Genomic DNA, 20,684 nt, shown 5'->3' on the forward strand with positions numbered 1-20,684 from the left:
CCGTGTTCCGGACGCGTGCGAGGAGGAAGTGGAGAATTCGTAATAGCCTTAAGAATCATGATAGACGCATAATACACGATGGGATGCCTGGTGTTATTATTGAGCCTCACGCGAAAACGTGTGGGTATCGTGGTCGCAAGCGAGGTTTCTGAAACAGTCGATCGGCGCGCCCGAAACACACAGGCGGGCATAGTTTCTCCCCCAGCCGTGCACGAAGTACGTACGTACGGAGTAAATTTGTCCAACCATACAATGATTCCCTCCCTTGATTGTTCTCCTCCCGCCTCCCGCCTCCTCCTCATCATCTTCATCCTCTGTACCAAGGCCGTAAATCCAGGCCATCGTAGGTATCGATATATAGAATCTCCTTCCCCTAGTCACACTCCAAAGAAAGTTTCCTCCTTCTAGAATCACCGGGGGAAGGGTTCCCGGTAAATTGTGGTGGAAAATGACCGGTCATCATCAAACGCCCTCACGCCCACCCTGTTCCAAGCAGAGATCCGGTGAAAATCAGATCAGTGTGGCTTATTCACAACGCCGGTTAAAGAGCCGCACTGGGTAGGCTCCGGCCCTGAGTCCAGCAGATGTCTCCGGTTGCCTGGACCCGATTGCGTAAGAAACAAAAACCTATTCGCGTGCAAAATTGTAAAAAAAAAAAAAAAAGAGAGAAAAAACCCTAGACACATAAAACAGGCCGTAATAGATGTATCGATCAAGATGTGCGTCTCTCACGACATCACCTGCCCCAGCGACTATTCGAGGCCTTTTCCGCTTCTGGCAGGCCGGTGGTCTGGGAGCCGGGCATGAATGAGCCGGCCCCGCGGGGGTCGTCGGAGGGAGTCGAGCTTCCCATCGTGGGCCGGGTGGTCACGGTCGCGTCAGGGGCCCAGGGGGCGGCGGGGGGGGATGGCTTCAAGGGCATCGCCAGTTCTCGCTTCTTCAGGTAGCGGCGGCGCCAGATGCAGGCGGCGATCCAAATGCCAGCGATGGCGACGACGAGGACGGCAAGCATGACGACCCATTTCCAGTGGTTCGAGATCCTACACGCGAGTCAGCCCAAATGCCATTGTGAAAAAAAGAGGGGGGGTTGTCAGTGTAGGTCTTACCAGTCACCGCCGCCGTTATTGTGGTTCACAGGCTTTCCAGTCGGTGCCGGCTGATCCTGGTTGTTGTCGTCACCTTTGTTGTCTCCGCCGTTGTTGTCTCCGCCGTTGTTATCCCCACCGTTGTTCCCATTGTCGTTCTTGACTTTGCACATGTCACGGAACCAACCCGCGATCGAGCTCAGGTCGTTGCCCTGGCAAGCATCATCGCAAACACCGGCGGTGGCGGTCGACAAGGCCTTAACGCCATTATGGGAGCAGAAGCATCCCGTGTAGACTGAGGCCTCAGCTTGGGCGGCGGCAGGCGGGACGCAGGCGCCGTTGGCGTCGTAGAGGGGACCGCAGTTGGCAGCGCAGGCGGGTAGGACCTTGGTGTCGGCAAAGGGGGGAATGGTGGTCACTGGTTGTTGAGCTGGGATGCATTAGCGAGGCTACCGGTGGTGGTTTGTCGTCTTAGTGGTAAAAGTTACCCATGGTGTTGGCAGTGTCGAGATTGCGACGTCGTTGGTTGAAGACTCGTCGGGGTCCAGGGCCGCGAGCCCAGGATGATGTCGAGGGTGTCGAGCCTCCCAGTGAACGAAGCCAGCTGCTTCGATCCGTCGAACGAAACCACGGATGGCGTCTATCCGATATGTGGCGGTCGCAGCGTTGGGAAGCACGTCGGGTGCCCAGGGGTATTTCGTAGGGCTTGACGGTCGTCTCGTCTAACAGTCAATCTGGAGGATCCACAGCAGAGGCCCAGGGGTCGCAAAGGGATGAAAAAGCGATGGACAGCGCAGAGCGAGAGACGGTAGCGACTACGACGAACGGAGCAGCGGATAATTCGGCGGGTGTCGATACGCCGGGGTACTGGAGCGCGGAGGTGGAGGTGCGAGTGTTTTGCGAGGGAGCGAGTGAAGACGGCGACGGAAGGACGAATGGGGGCGGTGTTCGAGAACAGGAATGGACGTGGTGGCCTGAGACGGGAGAGAGAGAGTCTGGGCCAGCAAGCCACCTAGCGTTGAGGCTGCCAGCCGTCCCCGTCTTACTGCGCCGCGGAACCAACACCACCACCAACGTGAATCTTGGCGCCCAGTAATACAGATTGGGTACGTACCGTACCTGGGGTCATGCCTCTCGCCATGCATTGGGATCCAAATGCCAAGAATCCAGCGATGGTCACAAGTCAACAGGCTGCAGCACTGCCACAGCACTGAGCAACAGTGCAAAAGAGGAGCTCGCCAGCCATCTCAGTGCTCACACATGCTCTCCGTCCCAAGGGCCGAGGCGTTCGTATTATTTCCATTACGAATACTCCCAGGTGACTTGCAATTATGATGTGAAGGTGACCACCAGGTCCAGGGAGGTGCAGTATTATTCCCATGCACCACAATGCAGTCAGACCTGAGACCTTTTCAGCATCTTATCCCTTGCCTGCAAATCCGAAAATTTGCGCGTGTGGATGTCGGAGTTATTAAACAAGGGCAGGCACGGTTGTGCATATTAATCAACGTATCGCTGCCATCTCGCAGACATTTACCAAGTGCTGGGGGTGGCGCAGTCATCATGGATCTTTCCGTCCGATTGTTCCTGCTGAATCCTGCAGCGACGCCAAGTGATCCTGCAACAACACAGATGGACCTTCCATTCAAGGTGAGGTTCTGGTGCGAAAGCGTCCCAGTATTGCCTGCGGTAACCAATCAAATCTCTTCTTTATTCCTGAAAAGAATCGATACACCGCTTCCGGCTTACTCGTACTTTTAGACTTTCATCAAAGATCTTCAATATTACTTAGCTGTTTGCAAGCTTGCAGAGGCTCGGGGCGATTCACTGGTCGGATGGCACTTTCCGTTTCCGGGTCTCGCCTGGGCGGGCCCGCCGGAATATCTCCAGTCTCCACAGTTGGAAAAGGATACATGGCACTTCGTACCTGATGATCGCCAACTTCGTCGCGTTCCTTTGCGGCGTCCTGTCGCCTTACCTAATCCTACCATCCCCAATTCAACCCAACTGCCTCGATTCATCGACTTCGGGAACCACAGGACTCTGGACAAAACTCTTGTGCGAACTCAGAGCCTGTTCGAATAAGCACCGCATTGAATATGTCGGACACACGTACCCCATTCCTTGCGCGACTCTCCCCTCGACTTCAACAGTGAGCAACAGGTCTACCAAGGGTGCGGTCACAAGCAACGAATGGCGCACCAAATCCATACTGGTTCTCTTTTGAGCAGGTTATCACATTCGGAGCGTTTACAAGGCGACCCATTGGCAGTACGCCAACCATTGTCGACTTTCAGAAGACGGGAAACAAGCGAACCTCTGTTCCATATGCGCCTACAACGAAAGCATGCCCTCGTACATCGACGTGTCGTTGAGGCTAACCATACTCATGCCCTCTCCGACTGCGTCCTATTTTGAACCTCGGACTGATCCCTGGGTAGCAGCTACCGATCGGCCATCACCCTTGTCACTGGAGGTTGTCTTTGCGGTCCTCACACCTATGCTAGAAGTCCCGGAAACCGATATGGCGGTCCACGGCCCCGCCTCTAGCGGCTCAGCGAGATACAATTCCATGGCTATGCTTCCGCCCTGAGCCTCAGGGATATGGTGGGAGGCAGTACTTGACCTGCCTGGAGTATAGTTCAGCATATGCTCCGGGCTTATTAGGTTAATCCGCATTGTTACCAGAAGCCGTCGGAGGGCTGCAACCCGGGTTCTGCGCAGCACCGCCCTGAGTGGCAGAGTTGTTGACCATGGTGAAGAACTTTGCAATGTGTTGGAACAGGAGTCACAGATTCTGTGGCGGACTTCTCGGCTCAAAGCGGTGTGTCGGTTTGTTTCTGGAAGCCTGAGTGTAGTATGCCAGTTGGAGGATGTGAGCTAATGTGCAGGATAAGATGGAAAGGGATGGCTAAGATGAACACGGCCTGGAGTCAACATCCCATCTTATACCTGTTCCAGCGACTCGTCTATACCATCTAGAGTCGTTCAACTTGGGGTATCACAACCAGTCCTATGGCGCCGAACCAGTCTTCCACCGACCCTGGGACTTCAGGACGAGTCGCACCAACAGCTACGTCTGACCAACAATATCAAGAGCCTTTGAAGCATTCCCTTATCTTGATATCCTGGGAATGGGGCCGCAGTTCTCACAGCATGTGCGGTGCACCTCCCGGGTGTTGCTTTCACCTGAGGGTAACGAGTCATCGACGACACCCCTCATTGGCTACCCCGGTGTGACAATGATTTTAGACCAGATGGGTTCGAATCAGAGCACAAGCGACAAATCTCAATGCCGCCATTTGTAGTCCCAGTCTGTCAGCGTCTAACAGCTCCGATGACAGGGACAGGGCTGCCGTAAGGCCATCCATCTGTCCCAATGGTAGGGGTCAAATACCAACGGTATTTTTCAACCTGTCCCCCTTTTCATAGGTAACAGGAGGTACGTCCTTGCATTCAGATTCGCCATAGTATCGGCACGGTCGACACACTATTCGGAACATCCCCTCGCTTCGTATGTTAGCGCCATGGGATCCCATAGGCTCCCCATTGGGCCAACCGTGGGTTCCTTGGAGAGAAAAGGGTGCTTCAGGGGCCGCCACGATGATCCTATTCAAGTCTGTCCAACGCAACGGAGTAGTACAACTCGAAATCCCACTGATACAGCTATAATTTTTCCCGCCGTTCTCTCTTCCCAGCCAACCTAGTTCAGATTTTCTCTTCCGGTGAGGAGGATCAGGGTGAGAGAATTCGGCGTTGGTTGGACATGATACCCTCATTAATTGGTCTTGGCACCTTCGCTGCAGCACGCGAGGCCGATTTCCTATACCCGTGATTTTGGACGGAGCCTCTCAATGGCCGGGCCCCCGTGATTATTTAACGAACTCTGACCATACCTTTCTACACAAGGAATTTCAACATGTTGTTTGAGCTCGGCTTGAGTTCGGCTTGTTACTCGGGCATTCCCTCGCGCCCGGCAAAGCATGTGTGTAACACCACATGGATGGCGCCAATCAACCAGGCACGGTAATATACGTCATCTCCGAGTAGACATGATCGGGAAAATTACACCGGGCCGAAGTGGCTAGAGAGAATTCGTACGTTAGGTCTGTCTTGACATTTCGAAATCTGTCATATCTCATGATGGTCAGGTTTTGCGCCGCCCACTACTGCAGCGGCTACTCCTGTGGTGCTCCCAAGCACTTGTATGAGTGTCACCCACCAGTGCCAAAGTGGTCTCCCAGGCAGTTCCAAATCCATGACGACCATGTCGGAGGAGAATTCCCTAGCTCCCATAATGTTCTTGATTTCGCCAGCGGCAGGATTGGAGTAAGCCAACGCCCAATTGTCATGCCGCTGTGGGACGTGCCCTGCACTTTGTCCCTCGCGACTGCATGTGTGGTTTCCCGTCGCCCGCTAGTCACCCGTCCCGTTCATCATGCCTTGTGCCTACCAACCGCCGACTAGACTCTAGATTCTAGTTGTTAGGCTCTAGGGACGCTTCTTGTTCTTCATCGACGTGGCTAAGTTGTCCATGTGCCACCCGAGGCGACGGTTACTACCACTTCCGGATGAGCTGTCGTGTGGGAAACCACTCTCGATAGACCAGCCATAGCCGAGATGGCACAGTTGCGGAACTACTTTCGCTGATCAGTGTTGCTGGCAGACGCCTGTGTCTCCATTGAAAGGGCGTCTTTGGCGATGGCGCGTAAAGTTGCGGCCTGCTGAGATTTTCTCGAGATACAAACAAGCCAGCCTCAATTCTGCGGCAAATCTGCAGACAATCACGTTTCTTTGTTTTGTAGAGATACTCAATCGACATGGCGGAGACCTCGAAGAGAATGAACATGTCCTCAGGGGTTCGCTGTTGAGGGCGCGGAGATCAGGAAACACAAACACAACCCACACTTTATCGGCAAGTCGCCGGAAGGGAAATAGATTCACATCGATACTTGGGTTTGCGTATCAAAGAAGCAATGTGATGGTCGCTGTAACCAAGCGTTTTGCTCGTTTTGCTCATGACACCTTCAGAATGAGATAGCCTCCGACTCCTAGCAGGATGATTCATTCGCCTCCAAACCCGCCAGTTCTGGCCCATCTTACCCCGTTCTAGCATAAATATGGAGTATTCGGGTCCATCCAGGCATAGTCAAGATCGCTCAGGAAGGAGTCGAACCCTGTCGACGGCTCATCCGTCCAGCCGATGAGGCCACCTCCATCGAGGCTGCCATCAGCCAGGTACGCCGGGTTGACCTGCTTATCGAGAAGGCTGCCCAACACGTCAGACTTTACTGGCACCTCTGGTCTCTGTGCTGAGAGGGACACAAGAGGATCAGACGAGCCAATCTCCGTACTCGACAACCCAACCGGTCTCGGGAAGACACCACTCGCCCGATCCGTCCACACGGTCCGCACCGACCCGGCCAGCCTCTCCCACTTGCTCCGCTCATAGGCATCCATCTTATCCGCATGCCGCGACCGCAGCGCCGTCCCCGCAATGCACACAATCACGGGCGGCACGCCGCACGGCCCAAAGTGCACCTCGCAGCTCTCGACGACCTCCCGCAGGCTCGACAGCAGCGACGAGCGCGTCCCCGGCGCGCACTGCGTCAGCGCCGTCAGGAAGAAGGCATGCAGGACGAACGCCGAGGGGGCCGACGGCGTGGAGCTGCCCAGCACGACGCTATTGCAGAAGGAGAAGGCCGGGTCCAGGCACTTGATCAGGTCCTCGGTGCGCGGGCCCTGCACGGGGTTCGAGCGCCACCCGCCGGCGCGGAGGATGGCGCTCATGATCTTGGCGATCTTGTACAGCTGCCGGAAGGCCTGCAGCGGGTTGGCTTCTGGGGATGCCTCGCCTACTGCTGCTGCTGCTGCTGCTGCTGCTGCTGCTGGCGGTGCGCCCCCAAGGACGGGCGTCCAGGGCTCGCTCTCCCCAGCCTCGCCCATGGCGTCGATGGCGGCGCTCAGCTCCTCGGTGTCGACGCTCAGGAAGGTGGGCTGCCCCAGGTAGGCCGAGGCGAGGGTGTTGAGGATCAGCGACGCGGCAAAGGCGCGCGTGCCGGGGGACGCGACCGTCGACGCATCCTCGCCGGCGTACAGGTCGCCCGTCTCGCGCAGGTGCAGGGCCAGGCGCACGGCGGTGCCGACGAGCATCCAGGCGGCCAGCCCGGCACCCTGGCCCATGAGGACGAGCGAGTGCAGCAGCAGCGCGCGCAGGTGCGGCAGCTCGAAGCGCTTCTCCTCGGAGGGCATCATGTTGCGGGCGATGGAGTAGATGCTCCGGGGCGTCAGCGGGTGCTGCGGCGACGGTGCGGCGGCGGCGTCCTGTCCTGCGGCGGGTGAGGATGCGCTCTGGAAGGAGGCCAGGGCGAGGACGGCCCACAGCTCGGCGTGGGAGGGGGCCACCTCGGACATCTGGCTCAGGGCGATGCCCTCGGCAGGGAAGGACGATGCGGCGGCGACGAGGGCGTGTCTCTCGACGAGGGGCAGCCAGCAGTACGTGTAGGAGAAGTATACGTCGAGCAGGTGGCGCCAGTTGGGGGGCAGCTGGGCCTTGGGCTGCGGCGGCGGCGGGCGCAGGTCGCACGACCTAGCATCGTCGGTCGTCCTCTCGGACGGGGGCGTGTTGAGCTGGTGGCCATCGGATGCCGAGGACGACAGCGCACCCGGGAGCAGCTGGGTCTTGAAGAAGTCGTCGGACTCGGTGGTGGTGGTGGCCATGTCGTCGTCCCTGGCGGATACGTCGCTCTCGGGGGCGCTGGGGTAGCCGTCGACGAGCAGGCGCCACATGTCCTTGCGGAAGCGGCTGGTGGTCCAGCGCTTGTGCAGGCGGTCGCTGGGCTCGGCGGTGCGCTCGGTGAAGACGTCGGCGCCGGTGCGCAGCAGGCGGTCGAGGAGGCGCGCATTGTCCGGGTTCTGCTCGAGCAGGTAGGCCAGCGACGACTCGACGGCGCGCAGGTAGCCGGTCGGGGTGCCGCGGCGGCGCGTGGAGGAGGTGTAGGAGCACGAGCGGTGCTGCAAGAGGCAGACGTCGCAGCTGGGGCGACGGCCGTCGCAGCGACCTCGGGCGGCACGGCAGTGGTCGCAGGCGAGGGAGACGCGCTGACGCTTGGGGGGCGGGGGGCCGGAGCCGGAGGAGGATGTGGTGTTGGATGTGGTGTTGGATGTGGCGTTGGAAGCAGCGTTGGATCCGGGATTCCAAGACGATGCTGATGACGATGCTGTGTCAGATGCCGTGTTGGATCCGGGGCGGGCGTCGTGGGGCCTATGCGGCTCGGCAGATGGCCGCTTGGCGGGCGACATCTCTTCCCTTTTTTCCTTATCCTCTGGAGAACCTGGTCGCCTTGAGCGTGTGATAACGTGGGAAGCGGGATAATATCGTACGAGTTGCCATGGGCAGAGGATGTCGAACGGGGGCAGCGAGGCGTGACGGCGGATAAAGTCTTGGGGAGTTCGGGGCGAAGGGGCGAGGATACGGGCTGATTCCGACTCCACAATGCCGAAGCTGGATGCCGAAATCTAACGACCAGATCCGAAACGGGGGGGCCACGCGGGCGGCGCCATATTAGTTCTGCTGGTGCTGCGTATGGACCAGCCATTGCTAAGGGAGCGGTAAGCCATGCTGGCAGTCCCTTGCAAGCCCTAACACTCCCTAACAGTCCCTGGCAGTCCCTGGCAGTCCCCAACACCATGGCGCCTTGGCACCGGTGGGCGGGCGGAGGCGGCTGGTGCTCGCTCGGCGAGTCATGGACTCTTTCCGACTCTGCCAGCCGAGGCCCTCGTCATCCGAATCTCCTGGCCCATATGTCTCACGAAGTGAATGGCTCCATGGTCCAATGGTACAATGGTCTAATGGTCCAATGGCCCAGCGCGCGACGGGACCTATCATGTTCGTGGGGGTCTGGGGGAGCGCTGCGGGGGATTTGCGCCCAGGCTTTAAACGCCTCCAAACGGCGCTGTGGGGAGGCCGAGTCAGGGATGGGACGTCGAAGTCCCTGATGTAGATGTCCTGTTGCCGGAACTCCGTCTGAGGGAGCCCCGGCCCGTAGAAGAACAATAAATGCCTCTGCCCCCCCCGACGTGGCCATCCAGTCCTCGGCTCCGCAGAGCTGTCTCTGCCCAAGAGGAAAAGCATTCGCCTCTCCTGGACGCGGTCGGCTACTACATCGGGAGTTGTTGGGCAGGAATATGGGGATGGTCTGGGGAGCGGGGAAGACATGATGGACACTCGCCAGCACCCACAGGCATCCACGGACCAATACCATTCGCGGGAGTTCCCATTAGCCGTCCACCGCCTGCCGAGCCGTGTGGTGCTTGATACATTGACTGATAGACCGGCCAAGGGGGACGGACCTGGGTGAAGACGTCAGCCGGCGACGCACTACATGGTACCTAGGTAGGTAGTATACAAGGGCTCGCCTCCATTGAATTGCATCTCATGCTCGCATCCACGACAGCTCCTCTACCCAAACACCCTTGTTTCGCCATGGCCATTGCAGAATTCGTCCTGTCGCCCTGGACGGTGCTGGCCGTGCTGGTCCTGTCCTACCTCTACCCCTACTTTGTCACATATCGCCCCCTCAGCCACATCCCTGGGCCCCTCGCGGCTCGCTTCTCGAATCTATGGCTTCTCATGACAGCGCGCAGGGGGAACCGTTACCTGACGGTCGATGAGGCGCACAAGAAGTATGGCACTGTCATGCGCATCCAGCCCAACCACATCAGCATCAACGACGACCGGGTCATCCCCACCATCTACGGCCACGGCAATGGCTTCCTCAAGTCGTATGTGCTCTCAACCCCATGCCCCATGCCCCATGCCCTATACCCCCTCGCCATATGTCCTGTCCCATGCTGATCAATCCCAGTGAGTTCTACGACTCATTCGTGTCCATCCAGCGCGGCCTCTTCAACACGCGCTCGCGCCCTGACCACGCCCGCAAGCGCAAGATTGTTTCGCACACCTTCAGCTCCAAGTCCATTGTCCAGTTCGAGCCCTTCATGCACACCAACCTGGAGACCTTTGTCTCGCAGTGGGACAAGCTGGTCTCCAAGTCGGTCGACCGCGACGGCTGCGCCCGCGTCGACTGCCTGCACTGGTTCAACTACCTGGCCTTTGACGTGATCGGCGACCTGGCCTTTGGCTCGCCCTTTGGCATGCTTGCTGCCGGTGCCGACGTGGCCGAGGTGCGCGAGTCGCCCGACAGCCCTCCCATCTTCGCCCCGGCCGTCGAGATCCTCAACCGCCGTGGCGAGGTCTCGGCCACGCTGGGCTGCCTGCCAGAGCTCAAGCCCTACGCCCGCTGGCTGCCAGACCCCTTCTTCAGCAAGGGCCTCGAGGCCGTCAGCAACCTCGCCGGCATCGCCATCGCCAGCGTGCGCCAGCGCCTCGACAACCCCCCTCCTCCCGGCCGCACCGACCTCCTCGCGCGCCTCATGGAGGGCCGCGACGACAAGGGCGAGATCCTGGGCCGCGAGGAGCTCACCGCCGAGGCCCTCACCCAGCTCATCGCCGGCTCCGACACCACCTCCAACTCGTCCTGCGCCCTGCTCTACCACGTCGTGCGCACCCCCCACGTCCTCCCCAAGCTGCGCGCCGAGCTCGACGCCGCCATCCCCGCCCATCTCGCCGTCCCCACCTTCGACATGATCAAGGACCTGCCCTACCTGCAGCACGTCGTCAACGAGACCCTCCGCCACCACTCCACCTCCGGCATCGGCCTGCCGCGCACCATCCCGCCAGACTCCCCCGGCGTCGAGATCCACGGCCACTTCTTCCCCCCCGGGACGACCCTCAGCGTGCCGACGTACAGCGTGCACCACTCGACCGAGATCTGGGGGTCCGACGCGGGCGAGTTCCGCCCGGAGCGCTGGGAGAAGGTGACGGAGCGCCAGAAGAACGCCTTCATCCCCTTCAGCCACGGCCCGCGCGCGTGCATCGGCCGCAACGTCGCCGACATGGAGCTCAAGCTCATCGTCGCGACGTGGGTGCGCAGGTACGACGTCGTGCTGGAGCAGGACGTCATGGAGACGCGGGAGGGGTTCCTGCGGAAGCCGCTGGCGCTGGATATTGCATTTAAGAGGAGGGTTTGAGAGGTTTGTGGGGGGGGGGGGGGTCAAAGGGGGGGGGAGGATGGGAGGATAGGGTTAATAGATTGATGTAACTCGGTCGGTAACTACTGGTGCCTGTTCGACACTGCCTACTCGGCAGAATACTGTGCAGAAGCTGCCTCAATGACAAATCAAGATTAAAGATACAATGACCATGCAACCTATTCGATAGCTGAACTGACAACTGATCTACATGTTGGCCAGCCACCTAGATACAACACTTACACGGCCACCAACAGAATGCCCCTATGGCTGGCTCATCTCATATCATGGAGGGACGAAAATCCGTGGGACTTTGGACCCCGGCTAGTACTAGGTACATCGCAGAACCCCGAAAACCCCCTAGATCGAATTGTGGGGAGGCCGGTGCGGCCGGAGAGCTTTATGGTAGGTAGGGGACTCTCACATGGGTGTGGTGTAGCCTTGGCTCATGGTTGGGAACTCCAGAGCTGCAACAGGGGGGGGTGATTGATATATAAAACTATCTAGATTATAGCTGGTAGAGCACTAAGTATCATCCATGGCCTTTTGCAGTCATCAAGAATTATCGTGAAAAGATACGTAGTATGTATCTCAATACCACAGTCAAAAAGTCTATTTTCAGTGTCATTCCTGGTAACATAATACAGCGTTTAAAATAAAATAAATAAAACATACTATTATCAAAGACGGCCAATATACACACTGTGTAGCTATTGTCAATAATATGACATAAATGAAAACTTTTAGTCGATTAAAAGAAATTTATAACCATTTGAGGTCTAATCATAGACTTTCTGTTCAGTCGGAGCCAGCTATGGTACACGAGAAATACGATAAATTTCTGTTCAGCTGACTGTTCTGGTAGGCATTCTAGATCAGGATGATGATCAAGGGGGGAGGGATCCGGAAGTTGGTTTTCCGTGGTGGCGGGGCAGTAGTAGTTCGTAACAATGATAGTCAGAATCATCAATGACCAATACGTATGAAGTATGCCATACAAAAATCTTATAAGGATACTAGCCGCCCTGGTTATCTTGTTCTCGATCCACCTCTGCACATTTCAGTAGGGCCTTAAGGCAGTTTTTGTGATGAGCATAGGGTAAGTGTCGAGGAGAAGCTGGAGTCCCTGACGGGCATAGATAGATCAGATCATCAGACTGACAGACGACATGCGGGGAATCCGGGGTCAAAACGTGAATGGGAATGCGGGGGAGCGATTGAGATAGCGGACTGGCCCGAGACTTGTTTGTGGAACCCTACGAAACCCCTGGCATCTGGGAAACCATCTCCGAGCCCCGATCATAACCATCACCCGGGGCCGGGCTACGCGCCGCCACCGATGGTAGATGGCCATCAGCTGTCAGGTACACTGACGCTATAAACCGCAAGTCATTGAAACCAGGTGGACAGCAGGTAGGATTACCGCGGGGCTCTGGGGTCTGGCTCGTTTGCCATGGATCAAAAGACTCCGGCAAGGCACCGCCATCGTGCTACCTCGGCCTGTATAAACTGTCGCAAGGCCCGCATTCGCGTGAGTACATGAACTCTCCCGGAGCGCATGGTTTGGCTGCATGCTGATGAAAAATCGTTCAAAAATTGCAGTGCGTGCGGGATACAGAGTCTAGGACGTGTGCCAACTGTCGCGACAATGACCAGGAATGCATCTTTGACGAGAAGGACGGCCGCAAGAGGTTGGGACCTCATGGTGACTTTTGGGGGATTGACGCCGCTGATATGGTTTTGCTAGCCGGGCGTCGGCTAAGGCCGTCGAGACGACTCTCGTGCAGCGTATCCAGCACCTCGAGAGCCAGCTGAGAGAAGCAAGGGCCGCCAACAACAATGCAAACGCTCCCCAGACAGACCTCATGCCTACCGGCGAGCAGCCCCCGCCGTACACATCCCCAGACGGGTCGTCGATAATGCCCTCCATCGAGGATGGCAAAGAAGGCGACAAAGCCCGCACCGAGCCGGCCAGCTCCGTTGTCACTAGGCTGATGCCCTCAGCCATCCGCTTCGACATGGCGTCTGGACGTGTCCGCTACTTTGGCTCCACGACCCATATGAACGTCCTGTCGAGGATGAGCTCTGGCAGTGCGGTCCAGCGCCGTGCTTCACACTGGCCCATAGCGCTCATCGTACGGGACATGTCCCCGGATACCCACAACTATCTCATGGACCTGTTCTGGAACCTGCACAATGCCGTGGTCCACCTCATCCAGGCAGACACCTTCTACCGCGACCAGGAGCAGGGCGGTGTTGAGTTCTACTCTACCTTCCTGCACCTGACCATGCTTGCCACAGGATTTAGGTACGCCGACAAGTCGAGGGACGATATACGGCGGCTGGCACTCCCAGGGTACGGGACGTCGACTCTGCATGACAAGGCCAAGTCCCTGGCGAAGCTAGAGATTGACAGGCCAGGGGGTATTCCGTCAATCCAGGCTTTCCAGCTGCTGGGAGGGCTGGAGTTTTGCTGTGGCAACGACGAAACTGGGTGGTTGTTCACAGGTGAGTTTCTCGCTGGTTGCACAGCATTCGAGATCAAGGCTGACCATCGACGAGGCATGTGCTTCAGAATGGTCTTTGACGCTGGCCTCCACGTCGATCCTAGTCCTCTGGGACTGCCGGAGCGCGATACTCAGATACGCCATATGGTTCTCTGGGCGTGTATGACCACCGATAGGTAATGGGAGCCTTGCCGATCAAAGTGCCTGCCTCTGACGGCTTCCCAGACTATGGTCTTTGTACCTGGGCCGGCCCACGACCATCAAGACGTCGGATGTATCGCCGAGCTGCCTGTCCTTGGACTTTGGCCGCATGATCCTCTGCCGCCCATCGTGGCATAAGAAGTCAGTGACGAAGATCTACGAAGCTCTGCTAAAGATGATGGAGATTGTCAGCCAGCTGTGTGACCTGCGCGGCCCCCGGCCTCCCAAGTCCACCGAGACATATTTCAAGCTTGGTGCCATCGACCAGCAGCTGCGCGACTGGTACACCAGCCTACCAAATCATCTCCAGTGGTCGTCGGAGACACACGCTACGATGCCTCCGCCTTACTATCTTCTCCAGTAAGCTGCTGTCCTAGCGAGGCTATGACATGGGCGATGCTAACTCGGTTCCAAGCACACAATACCACGCTGCACTTATCCTCCTACACCGCCCCTTTGTCCGATACAACGAGACGTGCGGCTCCGACACGGGAAATCAGTTCACCGGCCTCTCCCGCACAAGCTGCGCCGACAGCGCAGGGACGATCGCCGTCATCTTCGAGCAGTACCGGTCGCGCTTCGACCTCGCGCAGGTGTACGGGTCGGGCGTCCAGCACGCGGGGACGGCGGCCACGGCGGGCATGGCCGAGGTCATGCTGCAGACGGATCCCCACGAGCGGAGCGTGCTGATCGAGAAGCTCTCGTCTCTGAGGCTGACTATCAGTCTCATGTCGCGCAACTACCAGCCCGCGGGGCACATGACCAGCGTGGTGGACCAGTTTATCCGGAGTGTCCAGGATGGAGATGGCGGGGATCAAGCTGTGGCGAAACAGCACCGCCAGCAACAGCAGCAGGCCCAGCGTTTGTCACATGGGGAGAGCTCGAGTACGGCCGTGGGGGTGAACGAGCCCGTTAACCTGGACCTGGATAGCTTGGGACCGTCCCGCAAGCGAGCGAGGGTGGATAATACGTTCTCGTTCACCCCGATGTGCCCTGGTGCGCAGTCGCCTTTGGGCTTGCCTTTTCTGCCCTCCTCGTTCCTAGAGGGTTTGGGTGCAGACGGTTCAATCTTCTCTGATCTTGCTGGGATCATGGACCCCGATTTTCAGTGGGACTATTCGGGCGGGCTGCAGTGATGGGTCCGATGGACATGTCTGTGTTTGCGCATTGATGGGATTTAGAAGGAAATGGCGTTGGCTTGGCACCATTTCAATAAGAATACAAGAGTCCAGCTGGCATCTTCGCAAGGGGTTAAGATGGCGAAGAGAGGGAAGGCGGTTAAGAGGTGATGGATGATATGCATAAAACGTATTCTGTATGCAGGCACAAATTCCTTATACTAATGATTCGATGTTCTCGTTCCTTACGTTATGCATGAACACCAAGACCCTGTGGCGGCACTGACGGATGTGGCTGGGCACGTGCACTGCAGATACGTCACCAGGGGAGGCAAGAGCGATAGAATCGCGGTCAACCCCGTCGGCGATGCTTCATTGCGCTCATGCTACCATCATCAACCCCTTCGCACAGCGCAGCCTAGAGTGCCCTGGTCACCATGTTTGAACCCGGTGACGGCGACACCTGTGACCCGCAGGAATATGCCCGCGCGCCGTCGAGGGACAGGAAAGACATCGGCGTCCAGCTTGTGCTGTCGCTGATCATTGGCCTCACGGCGCTGCTTACCTTCTGCGTACGCCTGCCGCGCCCCCCGTCGATGCTGACTGCGGATGAAGCTGACTATGATGCAGGCTCTGCGGCCGAGATGGCCGTCGCTATATGCTGCGCGCAAGCGGCGCCTCGAACCGACCATCGCCCTCCCCGAGCTGCCCAACTCGTTTCTCGGATGGATACCCAAGCTGTACAGGATTACGGAGCGGGAGGTCCTCGCGACAGCAGGGCTGGATGCGTTTGTTGTAGGTATCCGAAGCTCCTATGGCTGCCTCATCGTTGCTGACGAAATAAAGTTCTTGAACTTCTTCAAGATGGCAGTTCGACTCTTCACACTTATGGGCTTCTTCGCCCTCGTCGTCCTCTTCCCGATCAACAGCAAATTCCGCAACTTCCGCCTCGGATTTGGCGGCAACGGCACCGATGACAACAACACGGCGGATAACTTTGGCTTTGACTACTACCCGGTCCAGCTGCCGCTCGATGGCGATATCGGTTTGATGAAGGACGGCGACCGACCCGATATGAGCCAGGAGAGAACCTATCTCTGGGCCTATGTCATCTTCACATACCTTTTTGTCGGGGCGACCATTTACTCCATGAACTGGGAGACGTTCCGCATCATCAAGTTCAGGCAGGACTACTTGGGCACCCAGTCGACAGTGACGGACCGGACTTTCCGCCTGACGGGAATACCTTCGGATCTGAGATCGGAGCAGCGGATCAGGCAACTGATTGAGGACCTTGATATTGGTTCCGTCACGGCTGTGACTTTATGCAGGGATTGGAGAGAAATTGATGATTTGATGGAGGAGCGAAATGGACTTCTTCGAAAACTTGAAAAGTCCTGGGCAAGGTTTCTCAAGTCCCAACATGCCCACAAACCTGAGCAGCGACAGACTCCCGGAGCCACGCCTTCAGGGAATGGGTCTGGGACACCTCATATTATCGATGAAGAGGCTGGAGAGAATGGGCAGCTTCTCGAGGATAATACGTCCAATCCGGATTCGGCAGAAGGACCGCGACCGCAAGTGTCGATACGATATGGTCTTTTCAAGATGCGGTCTCGGAAGATGGATGCCATCGATTACTACGAGGAGAAGCTTCGTCGGATTGACGCCAAGATTGTTGTGGCCAGGAAGAGGGAGTACCGCCCAACCGACATGGCTCTGGTCACTATGGACTCTGTGGCGTCTTGTCAGATGGTCACTCAGGCCAGGATCGACCCTCGACCAGGTAGTCTTTTGACAAAGGCCACACCGGCGCCGTCTGACCTCGTCTGGAGGAACACATATGCGCTGCGCGGCGTTCGCCGACTCAAGTCTTGGGCCGTCACCATCTTTATCACCTTCCTCACCTTGATTTGGATATTCCCCACAGCGTTTCTCGCATCCCTTCTTAGTATCTGCACTATAAAGAAGGTGGCACCGTCATTTTTCGACTGGCTGAACGAGCACACCATCATCTATTCTTTGTTCCAGAACGGTGTCCCCTCCTTGGTTGTATCGCTGCTCAACGTTGCGGTGCCTTACCTCTACGACTGGCTCTCGAACTGCCAAGGCATGATATCACAGGGAGATGTGGAGCTTTCAGTCATCTCCAAGAACTTCTTCTTCACTTTCTTCAACACCTTCTTTGTCTTTGCAGTTTCCCGCACGGGGTTCGACTTCTGGAGCACTCTCCAGGAATGGGCCAAGAATACCAGTCTGATCCCGGCCGCAATCGCTACTGACGTCGAGGAGCTTTCCATCTTTTACATCGCCTTCATCATGCTTCAGGGCATTGGTCTGATGCCGTTCCGTCTGTTGGAAGTTGGCAGCGTCATTCTTTATCCCATCTACCGGATGACATCCGCGACGCCTCGCGACTTTGCCGATCTCCAGAAACCCCCGACCTTCCAGTACGGATTCTACCTGCCGACGGCGCTCTTGGTGTTCAACCTGTGTCTGATATACAGTGTGCTCCGATGGGGATTTGTCATCCTTATCTTTGGCACCATCTACTTCATCCTAGGGTACTTCACCTTCAAGTACATGTTGCTGTATGCCATGGACCAACCGCAGCATGCCACGGGTGGCGCCTGGCGCATAATCTGCTACCGCATCATTGTTGGCCTGCTGGTATTTGAGGTCGTCATGGTTGGGCAGATTGCCTCTGCCCCGGCTTGGGTGCAGTCTGCCTTTATTCTACCGCTCATTCCATTCACTATCTGGTACAGCTATTACTTCAAACAGCGGTTCGACCCGCTGACCCGGCACATTGCTCTGCGGGCCATCCGATCAGACGAGGACGAAGCCGCTGTGGTGGACTGGGAATTTGGGGATGAGGTGGTTCCTGGGCCACCACATGGGGCATCACATGGACTCTTTCGTCGCGACAGCACATTGGATGAGTTTAGAGAGAGGGGCTTGACGTTTGTCAACCCAAGCCTCGTTGTTCCGTAAGTCGAGACGCGCATGATTCTTGGGCCAGCCGCTGATAAACCACAGTCTCCAGCAGCCCTGGGTATACGAGGATCCCCCGCCAGCAGTATCACGGGCACAAACGGAGACGGAGACGGAGACGGACGAAAGCCGACAGCCGTCTCTTGTTGTTCCTAGCACTGACTCATCCCTCGGCATCGGAGAAGCCAATGTCTGGAGAGATGTTGGAGGCGAGGCCGCTTGAGTGTGTATCGTGGCTTCTTGGGTTCGGTTGCTGGGTTGTATACAGAGGCGGCGCTCGGGTGGCATTGCATAAATCCATCTTTTCTCACGGTCCGTCTTTCCTTGTATTGTTTCTAGTTGGCGCATATCGTATCCTGGAGGAAATACCCATTCATTGAGTTAGAGAAGGTCCCTCGAACTTGCTTCTGTTGGCAACTTCTCCCATTACAGTTTAGCTGGAATGTAATATAGACATGACGGAAGGTGCAGCTTCGCTCCCTTCCTGGTCTGACCAGATTTTATGAACAACAAACTCCCCCACCTAATGTTATTCAATTTCTACCTTACCCATCACTCTAGCCTCGTTGGCGAGGCCACCTCATCACATCATCTTTAACCCTATCAATAAGAGGCGCTGCGGGGTCTACTCCTATACATCTTGGGGCAGGGAACCTACCTGGGTACATTATGGCGAAGATCTCATTGGGCCTGAATGACGAGGGAAATGCACAACCATCGCTTGAAGAGCCGCCCGGTTGCCAATCCAACGGGAACAAAGCTCAAGATATGTCTCGTGCAGAGGGTGTGTCACACTTGATCGTCATCTTTGGAACGCGAAGATCTTTGCACTGACACTTTCTCAGCAGCTCTGTCACCCGCGATGCTCACACCGACCGAGATCATCCAGCATATTTACTCTTTCCTCTCCCCCGCCGACTTTCATGCCGCACGTCATACCTGCCGATCCTGGTTCTTTGCCAGCCTCTACCGGTCTCTTCTGGCAGAGATGCTCAAGAGGGGTGGCTGGTGGAGCAGCATGCTCCGGATTCTTGCCCCCGCGAGAGGGTCGGTCCACCCGGGCTAGCAGCATGTGGTCACTATGAGCAAGTGGATCTCGCGAGAATGCGCCCTTTCGGGTTCGTCGAAATCAGCCTTTGTCGAGGTCGGGCACACAGACTTCAGCCAGCTGGCCCCCGTTGCATTTACAGTCAGCCTCTGCGGGAGGTTCGTGCTCGTAGTGCGTGAGAGGAAGGTCTACGTGTACGAGCTGAACCATGTGTGCTCGGATGGGAGGCCCAGGTGGTCGGTTCCGCGTCGGCAGCGGGAGGGATTGGCGCTGGGCTCCTTGCGACCTGTCTCAGCCATTGAGTGTCCCGGCAGGGTGATATCATGCAGCATGGACACCTCGGAGGGTAGGAACGCGGTTGCGCTTCTGATGGAGGGGCGGTCGGCGCTTGTATGTGAAATTTCGTCTGAGACACTTGGGTGTGCTTCGTCTAGCAGTAGTTCGTCATCAGGCTCATTGTCCTCGTCGGAGTGGAACCCGGAGCCGCCGGGGCCCACCATCCCTGGTGGATCTCAATGTGTCTGCCGCCGCAAACCGGGCATTCGAGGGATGGATGTGGAGAATGGATCACGGTCAATTTATCACGGACTCTGTCATGCCGATGACCCGCCCCGTGTGGTGGCTCTCTGTCCGCAACGAAATTGTGTTGCCTTCGGCTGCTCCTCCGGCATTGAACTCCACTGGGTCGGCGGCCTTACTGGGCGAGACTTCAAGCGATGGTTCCCCCTGACGTCCCCGAGCGATCACCTCTACTTTCTGCCGCCCCGTCGTGGCGTCGACACGCCCAAGAGGCTGAGGCTCATAAGCTCGGCGACCACGTCCAACCTGCTCGACGCTCTTGGGAACATTGTATATGGATTCAACACGACTCTGTTTGGTTCCGGGAGCACGTCTATTGTGTCGTTCCTGGGGCCCGCCTCTGATGTCTCTTGGGCCCAGGACAGTCATAATACCGCGGTTTCCATAGCGATGGGGTCGAGTAGAGCGGGTCGCTTCCGTGCTGTCCCGCTGAGCGATGGCTACCACATGCTATTCACGGATCCTTGCTCGGGACACCTATCCCTGCTGGGTGCGGATGCACCCATAGGATCCCTAGCCCGGCTGCTTCGCAAAGTCCGGTTTCGGCCACCGTCACGAGCTGCTTCCCCATTGCCTGCCCTGTACTCCGCGGGAGCCGATCTAAGTCACGGTGTTCGTGTTGTGGCCGCCTTTGCTGCCCAACCTAGGGTGGAGGTTCCAAGGGAGGCCACATGGCCTATTGATGGGGGCCAACCTCCTCAAATGACCTTGACGGAACCCCATATAATCATGCACTACACTATCCCTCCCGACACGTTTCATCATATTGCCAGAGCGGGCGTCGGATCGGGCAGCACCCACAACGATGCTTCTTCAGAATGGGTGCATTGGTGGAGAGAGGGAGATAACCTCGGGGTCGACACGCTCAGCAACCCATACGACCACAATACGGTTATCTATCCGCTTGATGTACGTGGGCAAGAAGTGGCTACATGCAACAACCTTATGGGGATTGGTGTCGACTCATCCCCGGATATGGTTATTTGGGCTTTCAGTGGCGATGGGTGGGCCAAAACGTGGGCTTTGAACACGGGAAATTCGATGTCGTACAACAGATCGC

The 20,684-nt window shown here is 57.2% G+C and overlaps 5 protein-coding genes across 5 annotated transcripts; 3 read left to right on the top strand and 2 right to left on the bottom strand.

Moving 5' to 3' along the window:
* Positions 1-736: 736 nt before the first annotated feature.
* ACO1O0_002862 (uncharacterized protein) lies at positions 737-1,577 on the bottom strand (the record flags this gene model as incomplete). The annotated part of the gene is made up of 3 exons (XM_083192323.1): positions 737-1,040; positions 1,107-1,515; positions 1,574-1,577. The coding sequence occupies 3 exons, from the start codon at positions 1,575-1,577 to the stop codon at positions 737-739; spliced, it is 717 nt and encodes a 238-aa protein (XP_083051380.1).
* A 4,617-nt stretch (positions 1,578-6,194) lies between these two features.
* On the bottom strand, positions 6,195-8,683 carry ACO1O0_002863 (uncharacterized protein; the record flags this gene model as incomplete). The annotated part of the gene is made up of 2 exons (XM_083192324.1): positions 6,195-8,419; positions 8,677-8,683. The coding sequence occupies 2 exons, from the start codon at positions 8,681-8,683 to the stop codon at positions 6,195-6,197; spliced, it is 2,232 nt and encodes a 743-aa protein (XP_083051381.1).
* Positions 8,684-9,570: 887 nt separating this feature from the next.
* On the top strand, positions 9,571-11,177 carry ACO1O0_002864 (cytochrome P450; the record flags this gene model as incomplete). The annotated part of the gene is made up of 2 exons (XM_083192325.1): positions 9,571-9,869; positions 9,953-11,177. The coding sequence occupies 2 exons, from the start codon at positions 9,571-9,573 to the stop codon at positions 11,175-11,177; spliced, it is 1,524 nt and encodes a 507-aa protein (XP_083051382.1).
* A 1,453-nt stretch (positions 11,178-12,630) lies between these two features.
* Positions 12,631-15,021, top strand: ACO1O0_002865 (uncharacterized protein; the record flags this gene model as incomplete). Its single annotated transcript, XM_083192326.1, has 6 exons — positions 12,631-12,708; positions 12,780-12,868; positions 12,925-13,685; positions 13,820-13,844; positions 13,910-14,245; positions 14,301-15,021. 6 exons carry the CDS (start codon positions 12,631-12,633, stop codon positions 15,019-15,021), a joined length of 2,010 nt encoding a protein of 669 aa, XP_083051383.1.
* Positions 15,022-15,440: 419 nt separating this feature from the next.
* On the top strand, positions 15,441-18,220 carry ACO1O0_002866 (uncharacterized protein; the record flags this gene model as incomplete). Its single annotated transcript, XM_083192327.1, has 3 exons — positions 15,441-15,575; positions 15,634-17,993; positions 18,043-18,220. The coding sequence occupies 3 exons, from the start codon at positions 15,441-15,443 to the stop codon at positions 18,218-18,220; spliced, it is 2,673 nt and encodes an 890-aa protein (XP_083051384.1).
* Positions 18,221-20,684: the final 2,464 nt, after the last annotated feature.

Source organism: Amphichorda felina (genome assembly GCF_050947745.1).
Source record: "Amphichorda felina strain 45539 chromosome Unknown scaffold_3, whole genome shotgun sequence".
NCBI classification, from domain to species: Eukaryota; Fungi; Ascomycota; class Sordariomycetes; order Hypocreales; family Bionectriaceae; genus Amphichorda; species Amphichorda felina.